This window comes from Mya arenaria, chromosome 6 (genome assembly GCF_026914265.1).
Source record: "Mya arenaria isolate MELC-2E11 chromosome 6, ASM2691426v1".
Classification (NCBI taxonomy): domain Eukaryota; kingdom Metazoa; phylum Mollusca; class Bivalvia; order Myida; family Myidae; genus Mya; species Mya arenaria.
Genome location: NC_069127.1, coordinates 16,848,330 through 16,876,060, shown reverse-complemented (window position 1 = coordinate 16,876,060; position 27,731 = coordinate 16,848,330). Strand labels below are relative to the sequence as shown.

Below are 27,731 nucleotides of genomic sequence, written 5' to 3'. Positions count from 1 at the left end.
CTACACTGCACTTTTTTGTTTGAGTGACAACTTTGCATTTTCAGAATGAGTCAGCCGACAAAACGGCTTACCTCTCTACTGCAGTACCGATTTGTGAAGAAAGAGAAGTCGGCATCTGGCTCGGACAGCTCTCAAGAGATCTCATTGTCCTCACAGGAGACTGCCTCTCCCTCCCAGATCAGCACACAGCCCCCCTCTACTCCTGACAAAACACCACTCAGCATTAACACTACACCTGGTAACTGATGATACTGGCTGGTTTTGTCTAATTGCTTATGGCAAATATTTTAGTAGCAAATAAACTATAACCCAATTTGAAACATGGAGAAAAACAAATAAGTTGTTATAAGCCCTTGCTGAATTAATTTCATTTTTTTTGTATGGCTTGTTTAATTCAAAAATTACAAGCATCACTGCATTGTAGTACTTTCGAAATGTTATCTTGGGCTAAGGGCTAGTATTTGGGATTTTTTCAAAATTTAGGGGAAGTGTCAGTGTTCTTGTTTTTAATACTTGAATCAAGTATTGTTCTGACAGTCATTAATATTGAGATATTTCATTTTTTGTTATGCTTAACACTGTAGAAAATTAAATGGATCTCTTGTAAATGTTTGTAGACAGCAAAGGTCGGCTGATATCGCCTGTCTCCAGCCCTGATTCTCCTATATTCACTACAAGACCCAGATTAATGGATCGACACAACGGCACACCAGAAAAACCTGCCTCTCCCTGGCTCTCGAAGGAGAATGGGACCATAACAAATGGAGCTTCCACCAGGTATTTGAAATGTTTCAGTAGATAAATTTTGCTTAATTTTAACTAGATACTGAACCTTTCGAATGTTCATTGAATTAAGCATGCCTGTTCCTTGTAAAAAAAGATTGATATTTAATGAAAAATCTGAACTTGAATTCTATCATGAACTACATTGTGCATTGTGATATATTTTTTCTTGTGTTAGCATGTGTATTTCAATCCTCTTCTTGTTTCATTTAAAGATAGTATTTGAATACTTCTAAGTGGGTGGGTATTCCAAGAATTAATTTCTATTTTGAATATTCAAAGCGTATGAGAGCTATAATACGCGCCCTGGTGTTTGTGTCTGTGTTGTGTCCAGGTCAGTGTCAAATATTTGCAAATATCTCAGCAAATACATCATGAATTGCATTGAATAGTGGCGTGTGCTGTACCTTGAACAACTCTTATTGATCATATTGTTGATATCTATTGAAAACAGGAACATATTAAAAATACCTTACCTATACTCCAGTAATCGGCGGCAACTGGCAAGGTTCCCATCTGACTCTGACGAGGATGTGTCGGAGGTCGCAGATACTGCGGTAAACCTCGCGAGTCTACGGCCGATGTTCCCTAGTCTGCCAGAGGAGGACGTGCGCCAGGCCCTCATGGAAGCGGATGGAAATGTGGAGAAGGCCATAGATGTCCTCATTGATCTTGGTATGACCTGGACCTCGTGTATTATACTCATGCTGATAAAACTGCTCAAATAGATGTTTTCATTGGTTAAGGCCTGTGTATAGGAAGTATGAGGTCTCCTACAAAGTGTTGCAACTTAAGCCTGTCTCCCACAGAACACGGTTGGGCACACGGTTCCAATACGGTATACTCGGTTATACACAGGTTGACTGGTACGAGTATTGAGCTCCAACCGTGCCTGGGCATGAGTTAGTACGATTTAGACTCGAATGTAGCACGAGTATGTACGAACAAAGCACGGATATACTCGGTCAAGCAAGGTTTGTCACGGTTTGAACACGATTTGCAAACGATTTTCATACGATTGTTGTAGGGTTCCAAGTACGGTCTAGTACGGTCTGTTACGGCCTAGTACGATTAAACACGACTTTTACTCGATTAACTGGACATTTACAGGGTTTACATACGGTCCCACCGACTTTTGTTTGAGTTATGCTCCAATTATCACACATTTGTGTATGTTTTGATATAAATTGACTCGTTTTGATGGCTTGGCTTCATAAATTTTTCAAACTTTCAACAGAGAAGTTATAAAAATGGCAGATGACAGAATAAGGGAATTAGAAATCATGATAAGACTGATAGACATTGAGATGGCCCATTGAGCTGGCATCCGAGTCTGAATCTCTGAGTATCTCGTCAGGTAGAGCCAGCGGGTCCTCCAGCTCATCAGGGTCGACAGGGTCAACAGGTTGAAGTGGTCGGAGGGCCTTTGTGGCCCTTTTTGTATTCTCGCTGGTAGAATCTTCCATGGTGGGGATTCTTTTGGGGACCTTCTTCTTCTTTGGAGGCATTATGTAGCAAGTACTCTGTTGTTTCAAGGTGGAAGCAGGTAGTTGTGTTTTCTGTTGTGTTCGAGTGCTGTATGATCATACACGAGCTTTGTACAGACGTAGAGACCGTGTCTGGTCGTACTTGACCATGTATAATTCGTACTTGAACCGTATTGGTCGTATGGCGATCGTATGAAACCGTATTGGTCGTATGGCGATCGTATAAAACCGTGTGTACACTCGTGTGAATCGTACGGTGATCGTGTGGCATTCGAGTGTTAATCCGGGTGTTGGATGTAGGACTTGGGAACGGTTTCACACGATTCCATACGATTTATATACGATATTGTCACGGTTGAGCTCACTCGTGGAGTGGACTTCATGTGCGGTTGTATATACGGTCTCACACGGTCTCTCGCGGTCTTGTACGATCGCTAATACGATCATACACGGACATGGCACCCGTGCCAGTTTTTTAAAAGTTTTAAAAATCATACACAGCTTTCACGGATACACTCGAATGGCCCAAGTGTAACTCGGATAAGGCCACGGTTGGTTTGGTTGTATGTACGGTTTACACGGGTGGCCAACCGTATAAGCGGTGTGTTCTGTGTGAGACAGGCTTTATTTGTTGACTAAAATGATTGTGAGCTTACGTGGCTTTATCAGCACAGAAATCGTAAATGAAAAAAAGAGGCAGTCTGAAAAATTTTCATGAACACTGTATCCATTTCTTCAATGATAATTTTGGGGGAATGGTTTTCATTGCAGTTAAAGTTGCAACAAAAGTCACTTTTATGCCTGGTTTATCTTACAATGCTCAGCGGTCGTTATTACTCTCCATGCTCCACAGGTCGTGGCAAGAAGAAGCAATTCAAGCGTATCCGGCCCGCAAGCCAGGAGAGCACCTCCCCTGATGTTGTGACCCAGCCTCGGAAACGGATACGGCAAATCTCATCTGACAGTGGAGAGGAGACATCCCAGAATGCATCGCAGTCTACTGTTGGGTATGCTTTACTTTGTCAACAATTATTTCTGATTCATCAACAATGGGGTAATGTAGTTTTGGTTATTCTTATTTTTTTTTCTCACCACTTTGAATCTTCAGATCACTGACATGATAGTACATGGAATTAATTGCGACTAATAACATTACTTCCTTAAATTCTTAGTTAAAACCAACAGGGTATATTTTACTGAAGTAAAAATTATAGATAAAATAATGAACTGTTGAAATAAATATTCTATATGTTTATATCTAGTAAACTTTAAAATTTATCTCCTCTAAAATTCTGATTTTGTCATGCCAGTCCCAAAAGATTACCAAAGAGCCCACTATAGATTAATCTGATGATAAGATATAATCTCATCTAGAACAAAAAAATTCTAAGTCACTGGTACACTATATAGTAGTATAAACAGTTTCCATTATCATTTCACAGGTACAGTCTGGAGTCTCAGAGATCAGATGTAACGGTGGTGTACGATGTTGACCAAGAGGAGTTACCTCCCCCGACCGCTGATCAGAAGAAAAAAATCAACTTTCTCTCAGGCTGCTTTTCCAATAAATCAAAAACGGTCTGTTGATGCTTAATTAGTTATTAATTGATTTATTAGTATAAATACAATCTGTAATGTGTTTGTGATAAGCTCTGTTCATTAATTGTTGAATTGATTGATTTATGCAATAAAGTAGTTGTTTTTCTGTGAGTGTATTCTAAAAACAATATTTTTGGTAATCATACCATTTTAATTAAAATTAAATTAGATTTTGTATCACATTTTTTTATGCCCCCAAAGGTGGGCATATTAAAATCGCTTCGTCTGTCGTCCATCCGTCCGTCCGTGTGTCCGGCTCTATAACTCGTGTCCGGGCTGTACATTTCCCTTGTATGGACAGATTTTAAAATGACTTGCCACATGTGTTCCACATACCAAGACGACGTGTGGCATGACAGACCCCTGTCCCTATCTCTAAGGTCAAGGTCACACTTGGGTGTTTATTCACAATGGAATGCTGCATATATAAGGACATAGAGTATAGGTTGTCGTGTCCAGGCTGTAACTTCTCTTGTATGGACAGATTTTAAAATGACTTGCCACATGTGTCCGACATACCAAGACGACATGTCACGTGCAAGACCCATGTCCCTACCTCTAAGTTCAAGGTCACACTTAGTGTTTATTCACAATGGAATGCTGCTTATAAGGACATAACAGTGTCGGTTGTCCAGTATGGGTGGTATTTTTTATGTTTAGAGGCAATTTAAAATAACTTGCCATATGTATTTGATATGTAAAGGCAAGATCAACCTTTCATGTACTGACCTTGTTCATAGGTCAATGTCACAATCGGGGGCGTTCGTCACATACTGTGACAGCTCTTGTTTTTTATAAAAACATTATCTTTGACAATGTTTGTACTTGAAAGAAAAATGATAATTTTATGAAATAAGACCAGCCTTAAACATTTTCCAATGTCCATTTAGGAGATACACCGCACATTGGCAGACCTCAACTGGAATGTGGGTGACGCTACGGTGACCTTGAGCTCCACAACAACATTAAAATCTATCACCACAGAGAACAAAGTCCGCGCGAAGGCAGCAGCCTCCCTCTCCAAAACTAGAGGTACTGTCTTCACCAGGCAGCTGCATGGTTCTTGAATTCAGACATATAATTAATATGATAATTGTCAATGAATATACACATTGGATCTATATCTTGGTAGTTCACTGTTTGATTCTTATCCATAGAACATCAGATTTTATATGACACATTGCCTGATATATTCTTGTGGTGCTTTCATCGAACCATTTGTTTGTGTGTGTAATTCAGAGGAAGATCTAGATGATGATGAAGATGAGGACTACAGCGGCGGAGAGGAGAGCGATGACAGCATAGAGGTACCTACACCACTTTTTCTCTCTGATATACTGGCATATACAGGAAGCACATTGCTGTTAAAACTTGTATAGCTTAGATAAAACTACAGTGACAATTTTAATTTCAATTATATTTATTTGGCATTAAAAATGAATTCTGCGCAGAATTATAATTTAAGATATTTTTAGCTTGACTATTAGAAGAATAGGTGGGCTATACTACTCGCCCCAGCGTCGGCGTCGGCGTCCGGTTAAAGTTTTAGGGCAAGTTGGGATTTTCACTTATAAGTCCAATACCCTACATTCAATTGACTTAATACTTCATGCAGTTGTTCAGGGCCATCACATGATGAGGTTAGATAACTCCATATTATTCTTTAAACAGATTATGGCCCCTGATTGACTATGGAACTTAGATTAAAGTTTTAGGGCAAGTTGGAATATTTATTAATAACTTCTATATCCTTTGTTCAATTGACTTAATACTTCACACAGTTGTTCAGGACCATCACACAAAGAGGTTACATAACTCCATATTATCCTAAATACAAGTTATGGCCCCTGATTGACTTAGGTTAAAGTTTTAGGGCAGGTTAAAGTTTTAGGGCAAGTTGGGATTTTCACTTAAAACTCCAATACCATTCATTCAATTGACTTAATACTTCACACAGATGTTCAGAGCCATCACATATTGAGGTTAGATAACTCCATATTATCTTTTATACAAATTATGGCCCCTGATTGACTATGGAACTTAAGTTAAAGTTTTAGGGCAGGTTGGGATATTGTTTAATAACTTCTATACCCTTCATTCAATTGACTTAATACTTCACACAATTGTTCAGGACCATCACCCAATGAGGTTACATAACTCCATATCCTAAATACAAGTTATTGGCTCTGATTGACTTAGGTTAAAGTTTTAGGCAAGTAAAAGTAAAGGGCAAGTTGGGATTTTAATAAAAAAAACTTCTATAACGTTCATTAAATGTACTTAACAAAATTCAAAATTATTTACGACCATCTTTCAACAAGAAACATAACTCCGTTTTAAGCCTAAATACAAATTATGGCCCTTGATTTTTTATGCCCCCAAAGGTGGGCATATTAAAATCGCACTGTCCATCCGTCCGTCCGTCCGTCCGGCTCTGTAACTTTCCCTTGTATGGACAGATTTTAAAATAACTTGCCACATGTGTTCCACATACCAAGACGACGTGTCGTGTGCAAGACCCGTGTCCCTACCTCAAAGGTCAAGGTCACACTTAGTCTTTTTTCACAATGGAGTGCTGCATATAGGACATAGAGTATAGGTTGTCGTGTCTGGGCTGTAACTTTCCCTTGTATGGACAGATTTTAAAATAACTTGCCACATGTGTTCCACATACCAAGACGACGTGTCGCATGCAAGACCCGTGCCCCTACCTCAAAGGTCAAGGTCACACTTAGTGTTTTTTCACAATGGAGTGCTGCATATAGGACATAGAGTATAGGTTGTCGTGTCTGGGCTGTAACTTACCCATGTATGGACAGATTTTAAAATAACTTGCCACATGTGTTCCACATACCAAAACAATGTGTCGCGTGAACGACCCGTGTCCCTACCTCTAAGGTCAAGGTCACACTTAGTGTTTATTCACAATGGAGTGCTGCATATAAGGACATAGAGTATAGGTTGTCGTGTCCGGGCTGTAACTTTCCCTTGTATCGACAGATTTTAAAATAACTTGCCACATGTGTTCCACATACCAAGACGACGTGTCGCGTGCAAGACCCGTGTCCCTACCTCTAAGGTCAAGGTCACACTTAGGTGTTTATTCACAATGGAGTGCTGCATATAAGGACATAGAGTATAAGTTGTCGTGTCCGGGCTGTAACTTTCCCTTGTATGGACAGATTTTAAAATAACTTGCCACATGTGTTCCACATACCAAGACGACGTGTCGCATGACAGACCCGTGTCCCTATCTCAAAGGTCAAGGTCACACTTGGGTGTTTATTCACAATGGAATGCTGCATATATAAGGACATAACAGTGTCGGTTGTCAACTATGGGTGGTATTTTTTTATGTTTAGAGGCAATTCAAAATAACTTGCCATATGTATTTGATATGTAAAGGCAAGATCAACTTTTCATGTACTGACCTTGTTCATAGGTCAATGTCACAATCGGGGGCATTCGTCACATACTGTGACAGCTCTTGTTTTCTTTGTTTTTTTATTGTTTTTTTTTAATTTCCTTTGAAAGGCATATTTGTATATTCTTAACCACATTTTCATAATGGGAAATCAAGTTATTTAAATGACTTGCGTCATTGTTTGGGCGGGCTTGGTGGGAGGGCAGCATCAAAGTCACCTTATGTATCGAATAATTTTAGTTAGGTTTGACATAAAGAGACCAAACTTGGTATTATTACATTGTTATTGTATTCTAAGTCAAAGCAGCGTAGTCGAACTCACTGTCTTACGACGGCTGTTGTTTATTTATGTAATAATGGTGAAAATATTTCTAGGTTGTTGTTCATTAAGAAATATAATAATTGTTCTACATGCACCAGTAGACCAGCAATAAAACAATGAGAACAATAGCAAATGATTTTCTAATCTAATTAATTTCCTACAGTACTAATATCTTGCCAGTCAACAGTGACAAGTTATTAGACCGGCCAGTGGTGTCTTTTTTTTTTGCTTCTGTTTAAGTTATTCTGTTTCTAGCACTGACCCAATGTTTCTGTTTAATCTATCCAATCTTTCTGTTTAAGTGGTTTTGTTTCTAGCACTGACCCAATGTTTCTGTTTAAGCTATTCTGCCTCTAGCATTGACCCAATGTTTCTGTTTAAGTTATTCTGCCTTTAGCACTGACCCAATGTTTCTGTGTAAGTTATTCTGCCTCTAGCACTGACCCAATGTTTCTGTGTAAGTTATACTGCTTCTAGAACTGACCCAATGTTTCTGTGTAAGTTATTTTGCTTCTAGAACTGACCCAATGTTTCTGTTTAAGTTATTTTGCTTCTAGAACTGACCCAATGTTTCTGTGTAAGTTATTTTGCTTCTAGAACTGACCCAATGTTTCTGTGTAAGTTATTCTGCTTCTAGCACTGACCCAATGTTTCTGTTTAAGCTATTCTGCCTCTAGCACTGTGTAAGTTATTTTGCTTCTAGCACTGACCCAATGTTTCTGTTTAAGTTATTCTGCCTTTAGCACTGACCCAATGTTTCTGTTTAAGTTATTCTGCCTTTAGCACTGACCCAATGTTTCTGTTTAAGTTATTCTGCCTTTAGCACTGACCCAATGTTTCTGTTTAAGTTATTCTGCCTTTAGCACTGACCCAATGTTTCTGTTTAAGCTTTTCTGCTTCTAGCACTGACCCAAATGTTCCTGTAAAGGTTATTCTGCTTCAAGCACTGACCCAATGTTTCTGTTAAAGTTACTCTGCTTCTAGCACTGACCCAATGTTTCCATTTAAAGTTACTCTGCTTCTAGCACTGACCCAAATCTTTCTGTTAAAGTTACTCTGCTTCTAGCACTGACCCAATGTTTCTGTTTAAAGTTATTCTGCTTCTAGCACTGACCCAATGTTTCCATTTAAAGTTACTCTGCTTCTAGCACTGACCCAAATCTTTCTGTTAAAGATACTCTGCTTCTAGCACTGACCCAATGTTTCTGTTTAAGTTATTCTGCCTCTAGCACTGACCCAATGTTTCTGTTTAAAGTTATTCTGCCTCTAGCACTGACCCAATGTTTCCATTTAAAGTTACTCTGCTTCTAGCACTGACCCAATGTTTCTGTTTAAGCAATTCTGCCTTTAGCACTGACCCAATGTTTCTGTTTAAGCTATTCTGCCTCTAGCACTGACCCAATGTTTCTGTTTAAGCTATTCTGCCTCTAGCACTTACCCAATGTTTCTGTTTAAGTTATTCTGCCTTTAGCACTGACCCAATGTTTCTGTTAAAGTTATTCTTCATTTAGCTCTGACCCAATGTTTCTGTTTAAGCTTTTCTGCCTCTAGCACTCACCCAATGTTTCTGTTTAAGCTTTTCTGCTTCTAGCACTGACCCAAATGTTCCTGTTAAGGTCATTCTGCTTCAAGCACTGACCCAAATGTTCCTGTTAAGGTTATTCTGCCTCAAGCACTGACCCAATGTTTCTGTTAAAGTAACTCTGCTTCTAGCACTGACCCAATGTTTCTGTTAAAGTTACTCTGCTTCAAGCACTGACCCAATGTTTCTGTTAAAGTAACTCTGCTTCTAGCACTGACCCAAATGTTCCTGTTAAGGTCATTCTGCTTCAAGCACTGACCCAACGTTTCTGTTTAAGTTATTCTGCCCTAGCTCTGACTGACCTAGTTCTGGTTTCCATAACTTTAATGTTGATATTTATTTTTTTGATGTTTACAACACATTAAAGTTATGGCGTAACCCCCATAGTAAAGTCAACCAGAATCAATTGAGTGTGATGATGCAATGCGGTCACATGACCATGATGACGTCGATGGATTCTATTTATAGCATCAGATTCACATTGTTCATTTAGTTGAATCCAATTTCAGTAAGGCTGAAAATACCTTTTGATAAGTAAAAACAATTTATTTATTCCAAATTTGTTATTAGTTATTTAATAATTATTCGGAATAGAAAAAATAACAGCAATATAATCACTACATTTGTGAGGTCAAATGTAGGTCACATGGGTATTTTCTGAAAATCTTGGTGTCACGTGATTAAATTTGAACACAACTATGACCTTGATAAGGAATGCTTGTAATAGGATTTATTAAAATGCTAAATCAACTATCTTTAAAGCGTTTTTTTGGTTTTGAAAATGTGTTTGTGAACTACATTTTACTTCATTTACCTGAGGATACAGTTATTTTGTCTGTACAATGCATACAAGTGAAATAACAGCGTGACATAAAAATGTCACGAATTCTGGTAGGGTTTGGATACGGCGTTCTCTTCAGCGAACACATCCAAAAAGGTAATATATAACGTGTTCGCTGAAGTTCTTTAGCTATGACTGACCCAATGTTTCTGTTTAAGCTATTCTGCCTCTAGCACTGACCCAATGTTTCTGTTTAAGCTATTCTGCCTCTAGCACTGACCCAATGTTTCTGTTTAAGCTATTCTGCCTCTAGCACTGACCCAATGTTTCTGTTTAAGCTATTCTGCCTCTAGCACTGACCCAATGTTTCTGTTTAAGCTATTCTGCCTCTAGCACTGACTCAATGTTTCTGTTTAATCTATTCTGCTAGCACTGACCCAATGTTTCTGTTTAATCTATTCTGCCTCTAACACACGCTATGCTTCTGTTTAATCTATTCTGCCTCTAGCACTCACCCAATGTTTCTGTTTACTTCAGGAGGAGGGAGACTCTGGTAAGAGTGTGATCCTTAAGTTCTTTGAAGAGGCTACACTGGAGGAACTGATGGCCACACCTGGCTGCTCCAAAAAGAAGTCCGAGCTCATTGTCAGCCATCGGCCGTTAAAAACATGGGAGAACATGGTAACAGCATTGGCATTTGTCTGAGTTTATATTACTTTAAAAGTAGGGTAATTGAGCATTTTAATGTTAATGTAATGAACCACATATATTATTTTGTTGAGGCACTTAAGGGTCACTATTAAAAGCACGTTCATTTGCAAGTCAATTTTGTTGCCACTTTATGTAACACCCTGTTACATTTGTTTATAAGTTTTAAAGTATAGTATATGTATTAATTATGTTACATATATTTACCTTTGTTCATGTTAAAAAACATTATGAAAATAGCAAGTTCAGCCACCTGAATAAGTAACTACAAACTTCACAATCTGCTTTCAACCCAAAGATGTAACAAATTCAATTCAGATCAAGCATCATATGTGATAACTGTCTCTGTGTTCTAACATCACCAGTAATTGACTGTATATCTGTCCTTAGCTTGAGACATTCCTCACGGTAAAGGGTCTGAGTTACGACCTGATCAGCGGCTGTCGAGAGGTGATTAAGATCCGTCAAGTCATCGTGCGCCTTATGAAGAAGTGCGAGGATATCGCCTCCAACATGCAGAAGGTCGTTTCTGATATCATTCACTCCAACACACAGGTTGACGACACAACGCAGATCACCATACAACCCAAAACACTAAACCCGGAGTAGGTTATTTTGTTGTGTTCTCTTGATGACTTGTTCTGGGGGTTTTTGTGTCTGAATAAGCTGCCATTTTGTCACCATTCATCATAAATGTCATCTTTTAAACCTCAATGAAATGCTTTGTGTAATGGAGTTGATTACAATCAAACATGACAAGAGCGAAGAACACCATGGGACAGTTATATGTTATTGAAATTAACACCTAGCTCTTGTTGCACTGTAAAGGAAATATTGTTACTGTTTATATATTTAAGGCGAATATATATATATATATATATATATATATATATATATATATAATTGTTCAGATTTTAGCTCACATGAGCACAAAGTGCTCAGCATGAGATATTGTGGTAGGGTGATTGTTCTTCATTCGACCGTTGCCAACATTTTTTGTCAAACAACTTCTCTACCTAAACCACTGAAACAATTTTAACCAACTTCACAGGTATGTTTCTTTCATAATTGGTAACTTGTAGAACTCTGGTTGCCATGGCAACATAAAGGAATAACTTTGAAAATCTTCTTCTCGGAAATCTCTGTCTCATTTTCAAAAGAATTCCACAGAAATGTTCCTTAGATGGCCCTGTTTATAATTCCTTCAACCCATGTCAATTCCGAAAAATACATGGCTGCAAGGATGCGAGGCTATAAAAGCTATAACAAAAATCTTATCCTCAGAATCTGCTTGATTTTAAAATAATTTTATAGAAATGTTCCTTAGTTGACCATATATCAAATTCCTTCATCTCATTGTGAATTTTCACTGATGTCTGTATTGAAACAATTCATAATCTTCTTACCACTGGCCTGATTTTGAAATATTTTCACAAAAATGTTCCTTATGTGACCCTTTCATGAACACTTATTCACAGTAACAATGTGCTCTTTTGTGACAAGTTATAACTCCAACTTTCATATTGTAAGAGTTATAGCCCTTTCTAATTGCATTTTTTTAACATTTCTCAGTTGTGTATGCTGTCTGTATTTCCAGACTGTCCCTGAAGCCTTTCCAGATTGTTGGGCTCAACTGGCTTAGGATCATGCATCAGCAGGAGCTTAACGGCATACTGGCAGACGAAATGGTGAGTGTCACATAGCAGGAGCTTAACGGCATACTGGCAGACGAAATGGTGAGTGTCACATAGCAGGAGCTTAACGGCATACTGGCAGACGAAATGGTGAGTGTCACATAGCAGGAGCTTAACGGCATACTGGCAGATGAAATGGTGAGTGTCACACAGTAGGAGCTTAACGGCATACTGGCAGATGAAATGGTGAGTCTGACACAGCAGGAGCTTAATGGCATACTGGCAGATGAAATGGTGAGTGTCACATAGCAGGAGCTTAACGGCATACTGGCAGATGAAATGGTGAGTGTCACATAGCAGGAGCTTAACGGCATACTGGCAGATGAAATGGTGAGTGTCACACAGCAGGAGCTTAACGGCATACTGGCAGATGAAATGGTGAGTGTCACATAGCAGGAGCTTAACGGCATACTGGCAGATGAAATGGTGAGTGTCACATAGCAGGAGCTTAACGGCATACTGGCAGATGAAATGGTGAGTGTCACATAGCAGGAGCTTAACGGCATACTGGCAGATGAAATGGTGAGTGTCACACAGTAGGAGCTTAACGGCATACTGGCAGATGAAATGGTGAGTCTGACACAGTAGGAGCTTTATGGCATACTGGCAGATGAAATGGTGAGTCTGACACAGTAGGAGCTTAACAGCATACTGGCAGATGAAATGGTGAGTCTGACACAGTCAGTGTACGAAATTCGGCTTTGAATCCACTAGCCCATTTGGGCTACCAGATAGGAAATTTTACTGGCCCGAAACCAATTTCACTAGCCCAAACTTAAACACTTAAAAATTTCACTCATTCAGAATAATTTTTGGAAGTTTAATTACGATTCCGCAACGAGTCCGATCATCTAATCTAGCATGCTCATACAGTTTCAATAAATGCTCCCCAATCTGAACAATGTGTCAATAATAAATTATAGTCATACTTATATTAGTGTAGTCATCAAAAGTTCATTAACTAATAAAGTTTTCAAAAAGGTATTACGAGAAAAAAAGAGAAAAATATTTTCTGAACATATCATTTATTTAATGGAAAGAGTTATGCGTGTACTGTAAGTTCTGTTATCCAATGCATCTTTGTCAAATCCGATATGCACCAGCGATTGTGCAATGACATTTTTCTCTTTTCAACTTTCAGTTTCACTTTCAAGTTTCAGAAATAACAACAAAAATATATGGATGTTCATATTGCCAATATTTTTATAATTGTTCTTTAAAAATTAATGGCAAAGCTATTCAAAGGTATAAAATACAACATGTAGAACCCTACTGTACTGTACACAGACAATGAGTTAACTATATCCGACAGTTCTCCTTTCACTTCGATTAAATTTGTCAGGAAGTAAGCGTTTCCTCCGCATTTCAGACAACTTTTGTAGAATGATTATGTTCTGTTCGCATTAAAAACTTAAATATCTTTCTTTTTATTTTAGCTAATAAATAAAATATATTTAAATGAAATAAACAAAATATCAATGTTGATATTGCTATTTTAGCATTGTTGATTTTCATAGCCATCGTTGTTGTCAAAAACTGCTGACTTTATCCGTTAATTTACATAATGGGCGGAGTTTAAATGACGTCATAGAGTTTGACTGCTGCTATTAGACGCAGTTGCTGGTTAGAAACTGATCAATAATTACTTGTCACTTTGGGCGTTAATTAATTTTGACATGTGCTTATATTCATTGATTGAATAAACAAACATTGAGCACATGGCTTGAGCCCTGAATAGCAGAGCAATTAGCTTTTATATCATCGTAAATTTTATCATCGTAAATTTCGGCGAATCCGACTACGCCGTTGTCACTCCAGTCACCTTGAAGGACGCATTCTTGAATAATAAGGCTTTGCGTATAAAAAAACACAATGCGTAACACGTTTAATTGGCAGGTGTTTTGTTTAAATCACAAGAAAAAAATGGTAGCCCGGTCGGGCTAGTTTCTGTGGAAAATCGGTAGCCCCAGCTGAAATTTGGTAGCCTCGGGCTATCGGGCTACCGCGAATTTCGAACACTGCACAGTTAGGGCTTAACGGCATACTGGCAGATGAAATGGTGAGTGTCACATAGCAGCAGCTTCTTAGAATTCCGATTGATCAAATAATGAATCTCAAAAAAAATAAAATTAGAAGACCTGCTGGGTTTATTTGTCAACTATTGTTCACAGTGTAAGACCACACACTAATGTCTTGTTCATGAGAGTTGTGTATGTAGTGTTGTAGGTATATTGTTTCAAATAAATATGTTGTTTAAATTTTCTTTATAATGGCATGATGTATTAATATATAACCTCAGTTCATGTGTGTTTATATCACTGCAGGGCCTGGGGAAAACAATACAGACAATCTCATTCCTTGCTCACTTACTGGAGGAAGGTGAGGCAGGCCCACACGTCATCATCGTACCATCATCAACCATAGGTAGGTGTGTGTATGTGTTATGAAAGGACAGTTAGCTTTCCATATCTGGCTCACAAACTTGAATAAGATGTATCAAATGAACTGAACCCTGGCATGTGCCTGGTTACAATGGTGTTTCCATATATATGATATCCTGTCTTTCCCCATGGTGTTGAAAAATTTCAGACCACCGCTGTTAATATACTCCAGCACATTGGAGTAGAAGTCTGTTACATGTGTAAATTCCTGATATTTCAAATTAATGTGTATAGACTGTTACTTTATGCATTTTCTTTTAAAAAATAAATCCATCCATCTGTTTTTCCAACTAATTCAAAAAAGGAAAGTATAATAATCTCACTTTCAACCTGACTCATACAAATGATATGGAAATATCTGCCTCCTTTTCAGACAATTGGATTCGTGAGTGTAAGGTGTGGTGCCCAGCCCTGAAGATAGTCGTATACTATGGTTCCCAGGAGGAGCGCAGGGCCACGCGCCAGTACATCATGTATAACAAGACTGAGGATTTCAACGTCATCATCACCACGTAATACACTGATCCTACAAATCTCACATTATTGCACCTGAATTATTATGAATAAAAGGATGAGCAGATATTGTGAAAAACATGTCATTTACAATCAAAGTCGCTTATAATCAGATAACCGTAAATGACTGGTTATAAGATCACTTTTTCCTTCAGATTTCGATGTAACAAAATGCCTGCGTCTTACGACCAGTAACAAGCTTTTGACATTTTTTGAGGTTGATTTCAGGCTGAAATTGGCTTTTTAGAAATAAGAAACTCAGAAGAAAATAGAATCAGAATCAGTAATTTTCAACATATGATATAGAACTGACCGATTTATTGTCTGTTGATGACATGCTAATAAAAGTAACAAGATCACACCCATCAGATTATGAGGACCATCTGCTTTGTTTCGCTACGATGAGCACTTGATATCTTCTAATTGGCTAACGCTTGTTATCGGTCCAAACATGTCACGGGAGACACATGTTTCTGCCTTTATATATTTTTTTACTTTTTTGGAAATTGTTCACCGTGTTGTTTTTTTCCATGTCCGAAATAAAATATACGTTCTCCTTACAATTAGGCTTTACATATATATATATATATCATGCAGACTAACTAGCAGGTTTCAATACACCTTTCATTAATCATCACAATGATTTATCAGCAATCATCAATGGCTATTTACTTCTCCTAATTTAAGTACATTCAACTGCAAAACTTATGTGAAAAACTACAGAAACAAGCTCAGTAGCAAAAAGTTTAAACATAAGCCCGGTTTAATGGCACTGAGTAAATGCCAAAGACATAGAACACAAAAACAAAAAATCACAAACAACAAACATGGAAAAACAGCACAGTGCATACATACTAAATATAAAAAACTAGGTATGTTTATCAAGGATTGTTAGGTACCGCCTTGGAACGTTCAGTGTAAATTTACTGGGGGTTTAAACCAGTTTATGTGCACAAACCTCACTCTTATTCCAACAGTCCTAAATTGTCACTGGCAACAAACATGGTGACCAATGGTGGCAGACGTTTTCAACATTTTTTCAATGTGTCCTATAACCTATGACATACCGGTAGATTAAAAGTTTTTTTCTCAAGTTTTCACAGATATTTTTGCCTGCGTCTTATAACCACTATCATCTTATAACCAGTCATTAATGGTATATAATCTTTGAACCAGTTATCACCAAGTGGCCTTATTCTCTATACATAAGAACAACAGTATAAATCATTTTAAATTCAGCTAAAAAACTAGATCTTATCATTTGCAAAAGTGTTTCAAAATATCAAAAGTACATTTCATTTTCAATTACTATTTAGTGCACTTATTTTAACATTCGATTTCAATAACATGAGCAAAAAAATATCAAAACAGCTTGACCGATTATATCTGATCAATTATGATTTAAGATTGATTTTAAATCCCAATGAATATAAAACTGCATGTCATCACCTCCACATAATAGAAAAGAAAAAATATTGAAAGGTGAAAGCCAAAGAGGTCTTTCTGTTTCTATTGTTAATATGACTTAGTACTTTCTCCTCTCTTTGAAATGTAAATGAAACAGTTATAAAAAACATAGGATTGTTTGAAAAACATAGGATTGTTTGAATGATCTCCCTTGAGCCAAGCATTTATAACAACAAGTCATTGTAAATGGTGTCTTACAACACGGCACTTTTGACATACTTATGATAAATACCTTTGCTATAAGTTTGAGCTGAGTTTTTCTGTATCTTATTCAGATACAACATGGCATCGGGCAGTGTTGAGGACCGAACCCTCTTCAAGAAGTTTGAGTTTCACTATGCCATCTTTGATGAAGGGCATCTGCTGAAAAACATGACTTCTATCCGATACCAGAGTCTCATGAAGATATCAGTATGTAACTTTCCCCTCCCTTCTATTACTTTCTATGGTATGCTCTCTGATTTTTCAATAACCAGACCCTTATAGCATCATTTTCAAGTTAAACAATGAGTTTATTTTGATATATTTACCCCTCAACTTCCATTTCTTAAATGATCTGCCTTTCGGCAATTGCGTTCATCAATCGATGAACGCAACATCTTCAGATATGTTCGGATCGCAATTCATCGCATAGCAATATACATGAAAACTATTGATCTTGTTATTGCTTGTATTGTGTCAGCAGGTCCTGTAAAATATAAATCAACATTTTTTTTCCTTCGGACTCCATACACTTTGACCAGCCCAATTGCGTTCATACCCCGATAATGACATCAACCCCGCAATTCATTCCTTAATTAGTATTCAAAACCTTGCAACATCAGCTGCTTTATATTCACCCAAGGATAAAGTTGTCATTTTCATATTTTTTTATAGCAGATAGACACTCCAAAATTATTTAAAAAGAAATAAGATAGACACTCCAAAATTATTTAAAAAGAAATAAGATAGACACTCCAAAATTATTTAAAAAGAAATAAGATCTTTCAAGATATTCAAGTGAGCATATACTTCATGCATCCAAGTTCTTTGCTGTAATGGCAACTTAATTGACAACAATCTTACTAGCACGCATTTAAATGCACATTTTCTACAGGCGTACCGCAGGTTGCTGTTGACAGGGACGCCCCTACAGAACAATTTGCTGGAGCTGATGTCCCTACTTTGCTTCGTTATGCCAGACATCTTCATGGGCAAAACTGAGCAACTTAAGCGCATGTTCACCATGATCTCTGTAAGTTGCCCAATTGTCAACTTTCTGAAACTTGTCAGTTTTTGTAGTAGAGATTGGTGTAAGTTATTATAAGAGGTATTTTCAACTGGCTCATCAAGGTCATTTTAAAACTTTACTCTTTAGCTATGACGTTGGCATAGTTCCAGTTATTCATATGAATCAATGTACGTATATTACTGGTAACAAAACACTTGAGTAGCAAGGCCCATTTCTCGGGCTTAATTATCAAGTTTTGCACCTTTGTCAACTGAGGGCTATTCAATTTAAACATATAACCCCCGGGGGGAAGCCACTTTTGAATTATGCCACCCGCTTACAGAAGAAAATTTACCCATTTGGGGTCCAAATTAGTAAAAAAAAAAAAAACTACCCATATTCTGCATGTGTATATTACAATACTTTGTAAAAACAGATCCTATCATACAGATCTTTAATGACTTAAATTGAAATAATTTTCAGGAGCATTATATGAGTATTGGGAAAAACATCCATGATTTTGTTATTCAATTTCTTTTTGTACTGTTTAAATTCAAAAGATAATTTATTATAATACATCATGTAACTTTGAAACCTTCTATCTTTAACAGAAAACAAACAGTGATGAAAAGAGAAGTCGTTATGAGCAGGACAGAATCGCCCAGGCAAAGAAGATCATGACACCCTTTGTACTGAGACGACTCAAATCAGAGGTTGGCTAACATATCATTATTAACACTGCTGGCTGAGAAAATGCTTTGTCACTAGAATAAAAGAAAACAATTATTGATTTTGGTTATTTTCGGCCCCTGAACTTGTCTGTAGACCAAAGTTGTTTAAGTGATCTCATTGAAAAACTATTGGTCAAGGTCTTTAACAATAGTAATACAATGGAAACTTCTAGGGTAAGTCCAGTCAACAAAGACTTGTTCAAAGGCATAAGGTTATGGCTAACTGACACTAAACAAGAGACTCACAAAACAACAAAAACAAACTACACAAACCAAAATATCAACTTTATTATATTTTGGGTTAATGCCTTGGAATGGTCAATTAGACAGGTGTTCACTGGGGTTTTTAATTCATTTATGAATACTCAAAAATTGTATTGTTAAGTACTGTTACGTCATTTTCATGACAGTAGTTTTAAGTAGTACAAGGTATGATGTATGGACATTTTCAGGTGATGAGTCAGCTGCCAAAGAAATCGGAGGAGGTTATTTACTGTGACATGCTGCCTGAGCAAGCCACTCTCTATAACAGCCTTGTCACCAACTTCTCTAAACAGGTAAAGTAAAGGAAAACTTAAGGTGGCTAAGGATGAAATCCTCTTATTGTAAAATATGTATTTGTGACTTTTACATTGTAAATAATTGTGCTTAATGGATTTATTCTAAGCGTGGTTAAGTAAAAAAGTTGCTTTGTTAGGCATATATTTTAGGTTCTAGATGGAATCTTTTGTTATGCTTCCATTTTAACTCCTAAACCTTTTTGGCAGGTGTCTGAGGGTTCAACTGATATGACTAGTCGGGCGGGAGCGTCCATGTTGATGCAGCTACGTAAGGCAGCCAACCACCCCTTGCTGCACCGTTCACACTACACCGATGCCAAGGTAGACCGGATGGCCAAAGACCTCTGTCAGGTGAGCAGGGAATTGAGGTTGTTAGACTGTCTGTTGTTTAGAGAAGAAAGTGTCATGGGATTGCCATAGCCGAGGTATCAATGTCATTGAAAGGGTCAGCGGAAGTGGCTACTGGTGCCATACATATCAATATTGGTACTGGTACCATACATAATCGATATTGGTACTGGAACCATACAATAATCTATATTGGTACTGGTGCCATACATAATCAATATTGGTACTGGTACCATACATTATCAATATTGGTACTGGTACCATACATAATCAATATTGGTACTGGTACCATACATAATCAATATTGGTACTGGTACCATACATAATCAATATTGGTACTGGTACCATACATAATCAATATTGGTACTGGTACCATACATAATCAATATTGGTACTGGTACCATACATAATCAATATCAGTACTGGCACCAGACATAATCAATATCAGTACTGGCACCAGACATAATCAATATCGGTCCTGGCACCAGACATAATCAATATTGGTACGGGCACCAGACATAATCAATATCGGCACTTGCACCAGACATAATCAATATCGACACTGGCACCAGACATAATCAATATTGGTACTGGCACCAGACATAATCAATATTGGTACGGGCACCAGACATAATCAATATCGGCACTTGCACCAGACATAATCAATATCGGCACTTGCACCAGACATAATCAATATTGGTACTGGTGCCGTACATAATCAATATTGGTACTGGTACCATACATAATCAATATTGGTACGGGCACCAGACATAATCAATATCAGTACTGGCACCAGACATAATCAATGTCGCTACTGGTACCACAAATGGTACAATTCATTGCCAATGTCGATACTGGTACCATACGTAATCAAAGTCACTACTGGAACCATAAATGGTACAATTCATTGCCAATGTTGCTACTGGTACCATACATAATCAATATTGGTACTGGTACCATACATAATCAATATTGGTACTGGTACCATACATAATCAATATTGGTACTGGTACCATACATAATCAATATTGGTACTGGTACCATACATAATCAATATTGGTACTGGTACCATACATAATCAATATTGGTACTGGTACCATACATAATCAATATTGGTACTGGTACCATACATAATCAATATTGGTACTGGTACCATACATAATCAATATCAGTACTGGCACCAGACATAATCAATATCGGTCCTGGCACCAGACATAATCAATATCGGTCCTGGCACCAGACATAATCAATATCGGCACTTGCACCAGACATAATCAATATCGACACTGGCACCAGACATAATCAATATCGGTCCTGGCACCAGACATAATCAATATTGGTACGGGCACCAGACATAATCAATATCGGCACTTGCACCAGACATAATCAATATCGGCACTTGCACCAGACATAATCAATATTGGTACTGGTGCCGTACATAATCAATATTGGTACTGGTACCATACATAATCAATATTGGTACGGGCACCAGACATAATCAATATCAGTACTGGCACCAGACATAATCAATGTCGCTACTGGTACCACAAATGGTACAATTCATTGCCAATGTCGATACTGGTACCATACGTAATCAAAGTCACTACTGGAACCATAAATGGTACAATTCATTGCCAATGTTGCTACTGGTACCATACATAATCAATGCAGCTACTACATTCTGTTATCAATGTCGTTACTCGTACCATACACAATTACTCTTGCTGTTTGTGCAATACCTTATCAATGCTGCTACTACTATCCTATGTAATCTTTGTCGCTTATGGTACCATACATAATCAATGTAGCTACGGGTACAAGACATAATAAGTGTTGCTATCAGCACCATATATAATCAATGTCACTACTAATACGATATGTAGTTAATGTTGCTTTTGGTACCATAAGTAGTCAATGTCCTTACTAGTACCCGACATTAATATCAATATTGCTACTGTCGAATACCATTTGTAATCAATGTTGCTACTTATACAATACATAATCAATGCATCTACTGGTACCTCATGTCATCCATGTTGCTACTGGTGCCATATTAAGTAATCTCTACTAGAACCAGACAAATGCAACAGCTAGTACCATATGTAATCATGTGATTGATGACTTTCTGTCTCCTCTTAAACTACTGGGTCAATTTCAACCATGGGAGGTTCCATAATGGGTGTTGGTTGCCATGGCACCCTAAGGGAAACACTTTCGAAATCTTTTTTGTAGGAGCCACTGGCCTGATTTCAAAATAAGGTCACAGAAATGCCCCTCTATCAATTACTTTCAAGCCAGCATGACATATTTCGACCAAACTTGGAAAATAGGAAGAGTTTATGGAGACCTTTTATGGGATTGTATTTGTGGCACTGAGAGTCATGGTCATCGCCAAGGTCACCGTTACTTTTAAAAGGTCACTGTTACTAAAAAAGAAAAATGGTTGGTACTGAATAACTTTAGTTATTGTTTACCTAATATTGCGACCAACGTGGTATGTAGGAAGCGTTTATGGAGGACTTCCATGGGATTGCATTTTGGACCATTAGAGTCAAGGTCAATGTCACTGTTACTAAAAATATTTAAGAAAACAAAATACAGTTGAAAATGAATCCAGAGCTTTTTCACCAAATATTGTGAAGAGGCATTGCCTTTCCATTTTGGGAAATTTAAACGCTTGAAATTCTGCAAATTGGGAAATTTAAATGCGTAAACGTCTCAAAAATGGGAAATTCCACATATGATGATTGAAGACACCTTTTAAACACGGGTCAAGGTATCCATATGAAACTTGGAACTCATGTTGCAAAAAAACAGGCTCATATCTTACATGTGAGTCTACTTCTAGCTGTTTTCAATTATGACCTTTTTAATATGAAATGTATACAAACACTCCACAGGGCAAGCTTGAAAGGTCTAAAATGTATGGACTTCCAATTGATATCATGTAGATCTTATTGGGGGAGAAATCATGTCTTTGACTTCTCTTTTTTGACATGACACAATGACAAAAGAGGGAGAGAGATTAGTTTTAATCTTCATAGAGTTGATTCTAAATCGAGGGAAACAATTGATAACAATATATGGACTAATTGGTCCTCGAATAATGTTTAAATTATACAGCATTCTTCTTATGTTAACTTAAAAGATAAAAAGAAAAATTTGCTCAAACAAAATAAATTTTATTGTAAATTTTTTAATTAAGATCTTCCTTTTTGGGAAAAATATCTGGGAATTGTGAAAAAAATATCTGAAAATTGGGACAATATGCCATTTTTCCCAATGGTGAAGTAGCCTCATTTCGGCCCCTAGCAAAGAAGGTGAAAAAGCCCTGGAATCTCACAACAAAGACTGAAGTTCTTGTCAATCATTGACAACCTGATTTCGTTGCATTGCGTTTTTTCTTGTTTACTTTTTAATTTTATTTTTATCTATTGCTTTTGACAGACACATGTTACATCATTTTGTATTCAGTTCTTAGACAAAGCAGTGTGTGCTGTCCTTGGACAGGTCTTGTTTTAGTATGTAATGAATACCTCAACAATGGCTTGTTTCCCTATTAGCCATCACATTCCTTAGCAAACATGGACCTCCTTAGAAGCCACTTATTTCCTTAGCAACTGCCTTTTGTCTTAGCAACAGATGGCTAACTTGTCAATAGGTTGCTTCAGTAGTTTCTCCAGGTACTCAGGTTAGTGACTTTGGGCCATTATAATACATACACAATGAAAATGAATATACAGTTTCAATTATTCTCTGATTGGAAATTGACACAGTCCTTTCAGTTTGATTCTACCAACGATTGTATTTTGTGTCCAATTTTGCCACACTTCTTAGTGCAAATGTTGGAAAGATAACTTGACTTCCTGTCCACCTCAAGTTGTCAAAAATGCTGGTATTATAGTATGCTATACATGCTTAAACGTGTAATCCTATTTCAGGAGACCAGTCACATGGAGCGGGGTGCTATACCAAAGTTTATTGCTGAGGACATGCGTGAGATGTCCGATTTCGAATTGAACAAGACATGCCAGTTTTATAAGGTAGAATTTTTAACTCAAAATTTGTCAAGAAGAATGCCAATCAATGCTTTTTTTAATTTTTTTGTTTTTCTTATCATTCTAAGGATTTAATGTCATACAAGCGTTCATTCCAAATGTTTGCCTCATGAGAACACTGTTAAAATATTGACTCGTAGAAACCGTTATAAGATATTTTGATATGATGTGGAGATTAAACAAAACTACCCATGAGAGTTTGTTTTTATAGGAGATTGACAAACTCCCTCTCGCACAATGTGTTTCTTGATCCTATAAATTCTTCTATAAGGGGGAAAGCAACTATTACAGTATAATGGAATAAAAAGTTCAACATCATAAATTAATGACATTATGATGTTTAAACAATTATGTTACAATGTGGCAATTTATTAAAAGATAAAAAAAATGAAGGCTGCAACACCCAAAATTGCAAATTGTATTTATATATTGTTTCTATGCAACATTGAAACAAACAACTTGAATAATAAACAGACTATATCACATTAAACGTTTCTTCTCAAACAATAAGTATCATCATAGTACTCACCAAGTGATTTTTCACACTTTTTTATCTGTCTACTCATCTGCCAATGCAATTTTCACAACATACTCAATTATAAAAGCAGGTCAATGAATTGTTTATTTGGAACACACAATTTAGCAAAATATGTGAAAAACAACTTGAGTAATACATAACAACTTTTGTCTGTGCAGTTGGGTGCTACAGTTTTTGAGTTTGGAATTTTGCAATTATTGGCAGAATTAATCATATATAATTAGATGGAAAAATGTTAGGGACCTGCTGTTCTCAAGCTTGTGTCCATTCGAAAAAACAACAACACCCGTTTACCTTACACAGATTTGACTGTATAATATAAATATCTTATGTATTTTTCATCAGGTAAAAACATTATGATCACTAATATGTTGTCAGATGTGTTTCACTTTTTGTTGTTAGTTGACTTTGTTTCCATTGTACAATCCCTGCGATTATTTGTCATCACATTCAAGATATTTTTGTCAAGATTCTCAAGATTCATAATGTGTCTCCCAGCCACTGTTATGGGATTGATATGTGTAAAACAGACAAGGACTATGTCACCGACACTGGGGAAAACAGAACTAGGAATCCTTTGAGGGGAATTAAATTTACAGAGAAAACTTAAATTTGTTGGGAAATTCATGATTTCAATGTAATTTTCAGTGGAGAAGAGGCTTATAAACATTCCCTGCTATGGAGGGTTAAAAAACACTTTTACATATTGTTTCCAGAGCCACTTGAAGAAGTACCTGCTGGATGATTCACTCATTCGTGAGTCGGGTAAGTTTCAGGAGTTGGACCGACTCCTGGACGACCACAGTAAACGTGGCCACCGCGTTCTCATCTTCAGTCAGTTCACATCAGTTCTGGACATCATGGAGGTGTTCCTCACCCAGAAACATATCCGCTACACACGCCTCGACGGCTCCACTCCTGTCCCTGAAAGGTATGTGAATACTTTGGGTAATATCATTCTACATTAGAATTGTTTAAGACTTTAAACAACCATCTTTCATCAAATTAATCTTTAAAATGAAAGTAAATTGACCACATGAATTCACTTGAAAAAGACTTTTTGGTCCTAAAATTTGAATACTTAAATTACTACTTGACTAAAAACGAAGTGTAATGAAAATAAAATGATGACTTGATGAGCAAGTCTTGCATGCATGGTCATTTATAAATGCAGCAGGGTTTGTGGTAATTCTGACCATTGGACATGAAAACATTGTTTTTGTTTACTGGTAATTCTGCCTTGTAGTGCCAAGTAAGATTCCTTTTTCCTTACTGGTACCACTAAATGATTGATCATGTGTGTTACAGACAGAGGTTGATAGATGAGTTCAACACCGACACAGAGATTTTTGTGTTCCTGTTGTCAACACGCGCTGGCGGCCTGGGTATTAATCTGACATCGGCCAATGTCGTCATTCTGCATGACATTGACTTCAACCCATACAATGACAAGCAGGCTGAGGATCGATGTCACAGGGTCGGACAAATCAGGTAGACATCTAGCTATAAATGCTCTACAAGAAGGGCTTGTTTTGTCACGAAGAAGGTTGTAGTACTTGCAGGTTCTTTCTGTCATTGGTGCAGAGTTACCTCCCCTTGAACTTTGAATTTTCTAAAGAAGAGTTTGTGCAAAACATAACTTAAAAATTACAGGTTGGTTAATTCAACTGTGAATATTGAAAGATGGTAGTATGCAGTTCTGCACAGGAAGGTTAACTCTTCAGCACCCTGTGTTGTAAACTAATGGTCATTTTCCCCCTGGGGTTAACTCATGGTCACCTTCCATATGTGGTTAACTCTGTGGTACCTTCCCTCGGTTATTAACTCTGTAGCACCTTCCCCCTGTTATTAACTCTGTGGCTATTTCCCCCTGTTATTAAGTCTTGGGCACCTTCCCCCTGTTATTAACTCTGTGGCACCATCTCTCTGTTGTTAATTATTGGACACCTTATTACTGTTGTTAACTCTTGGGCACCTCCCCCCTGTTGTCAACTCTTGGACACCATCCCCCTGTTGTTAACTCTGGGCACCATCCCTCTGTTTTTAACTCTGTGGCACCTTTCCCCTATTATTAACTCTTGGGCACCACCCCTCTGTTGTTAATTATTGGACACCTTATTACTACTGTTGTTTACTCTTAGGCACCTTCCCTCCTGTTTTTTACTCTGTTGCACCTTCCCCCTGTTATTAACTCTGTGGCACATTCCCCCTGTTACTAACTGTGGCACGTTCCCCCTGTTACTAACTCTGTGGCACCTTCCCCCTGTTATTAACTCTTGGGCACATTCCCCCTGTTGTTAACTCTTGGGCACCTTCCCCTTGTTGTTAACTCTTGGGCACCTTCCCCTTGTTGTTAACTCTTAAGGACACCCTCCTGTTATTAACTTTTTGGCACCTTCCCCCTGTTATTAACTCTTTGGCACCTTCCCCCTGTTATTAACTCTTGGGCACCTTCCCCTTGTTGTTAACTCTTAAGGACACCCTCCTGTTATTAACTTTTTGGCACCTTCCCCCTGTTATTAACTCTTTGGCACCTTCCCCCTGTTATTAACTCTTTGGCACCTTCCCCCTGTTATTAACTCTGTGGCACATTCCCCCTGTTACTAACTGTGGCACGTTCCCCCTGTTACTAACTCTGTGGCACCTTCCCCCTGTTATTAACTCTTGGGCACATTCCCCCTGTTGTTAACTCTTGGGCACCTTCCCCTTGTTGTTAACTCTTGGGCACCTTCCCCTTTTTGTTAACTCTTAAGGACACCCTCCTGTTATTAACTTTTTGGCACCTTCCCCTGTTATTAACTCTTTGGCACCTTCCCCCTGTTATTAACTCTTTGGCACCTTCCCCCTGTTATTAACTCTTTGGCACCTTCCCCCTGTTATTAACTCTTTGGCACCTTCCCCCTGTTATTAACTCTTGGGCACCTTCCCCTTGTTGTTAACTCTTAAGGACACCCTCCTGTTATTAACTTTTTGGCACCTTCCCCCTGTTATTAACTCTTTGGCACCTTCCCCCTGTTATTAACTCTTTGGCACCTTCCCCCTGTTATTAACTCTTTGGCACCTTCCCCCTGTTATTAACTCTTTGGCACCTTCCCCCTGTTATTAACTCTTTGGCACCTTCCCCCTGTAGGTGATTTTCTTTAACCAAAGTTTGCCTGAAGCATTTCTCAGCAGCAGATAAAAATTAAATTAGACTTTGAACATTGATAGATGGCATTGAAAAGTTGTACACAGCGTAAGAATTATAACTCTAGAGAACTTCCTTACACATATATATATCTGCCTTGTTATTTTTTTAAGGTGAGACATCAGTTTCAGACATCAGGTGCTTTTTATTTTGCATTGTATGCATTAAGTAGCAGAGACATGATTTACTGGAAACTTGTTATTCTCTTTATCACCAATAACATTTTCATCTGGGTAAATAAGAATTAAGTATAGGAGTTCAATGATTGATGTAAACAAAGTATGAACTGTTTCATTTG

At 37.6% G+C, this 27,731-nt stretch overlaps 1 protein-coding gene across 2 annotated transcripts in view; it reads left to right on the top strand.

Annotated features, from left to right (window-relative positions):
* The window catches only part of LOC128237078 (SWI/SNF-related matrix-associated actin-dependent regulator of chromatin subfamily A containing DEAD/H box 1B-like), a 34,466-nt gene that overhangs the window by 1,388 nt on the left and 5,347 nt on the right, over positions 1-27,731 (top strand). For both annotated transcript variants that reach the window (XM_052952277.1, XM_052952276.1), the window contains 20 exons: positions 45-238; positions 618-777; positions 1,271-1,458; positions 3,124-3,277; positions 3,713-3,848; positions 4,760-4,901; positions 5,109-5,176; positions 10,516-10,659; positions 11,077-11,291; positions 12,284-12,374; positions 14,705-14,804; positions 15,195-15,333; positions 17,077-17,212; positions 17,898-18,035; positions 18,623-18,724; positions 19,195-19,299; positions 19,510-19,653; positions 23,592-23,693; positions 24,963-25,177; positions 25,555-25,737. In XM_052952277.1, the coding sequence (XP_052808237.1) occupies positions 46-238; positions 618-777; positions 1,271-1,458; positions 3,124-3,277; positions 3,713-3,848; positions 4,760-4,901; positions 5,109-5,176; positions 10,516-10,659; positions 11,077-11,291; positions 12,284-12,374; positions 14,705-14,804; positions 15,195-15,333; positions 17,077-17,212; positions 17,898-18,035; positions 18,623-18,724; positions 19,195-19,299; positions 19,510-19,653; positions 23,592-23,693; positions 24,963-25,177; positions 25,555-25,737 (2,855 nt within the window). In that variant the 5' untranslated portion in view covers position 45. The remainder of the gene's footprint in view (positions 1-44; positions 239-617; positions 778-1,270; positions 1,459-3,123; positions 3,278-3,712; positions 3,849-4,759; positions 4,902-5,108; positions 5,177-10,515; positions 10,660-11,076; positions 11,292-12,283; positions 12,375-14,704; positions 14,805-15,194; positions 15,334-17,076; positions 17,213-17,897; positions 18,036-18,622; positions 18,725-19,194; positions 19,300-19,509; positions 19,654-23,591; positions 23,694-24,962; positions 25,178-25,554; positions 25,738-27,731) is intronic.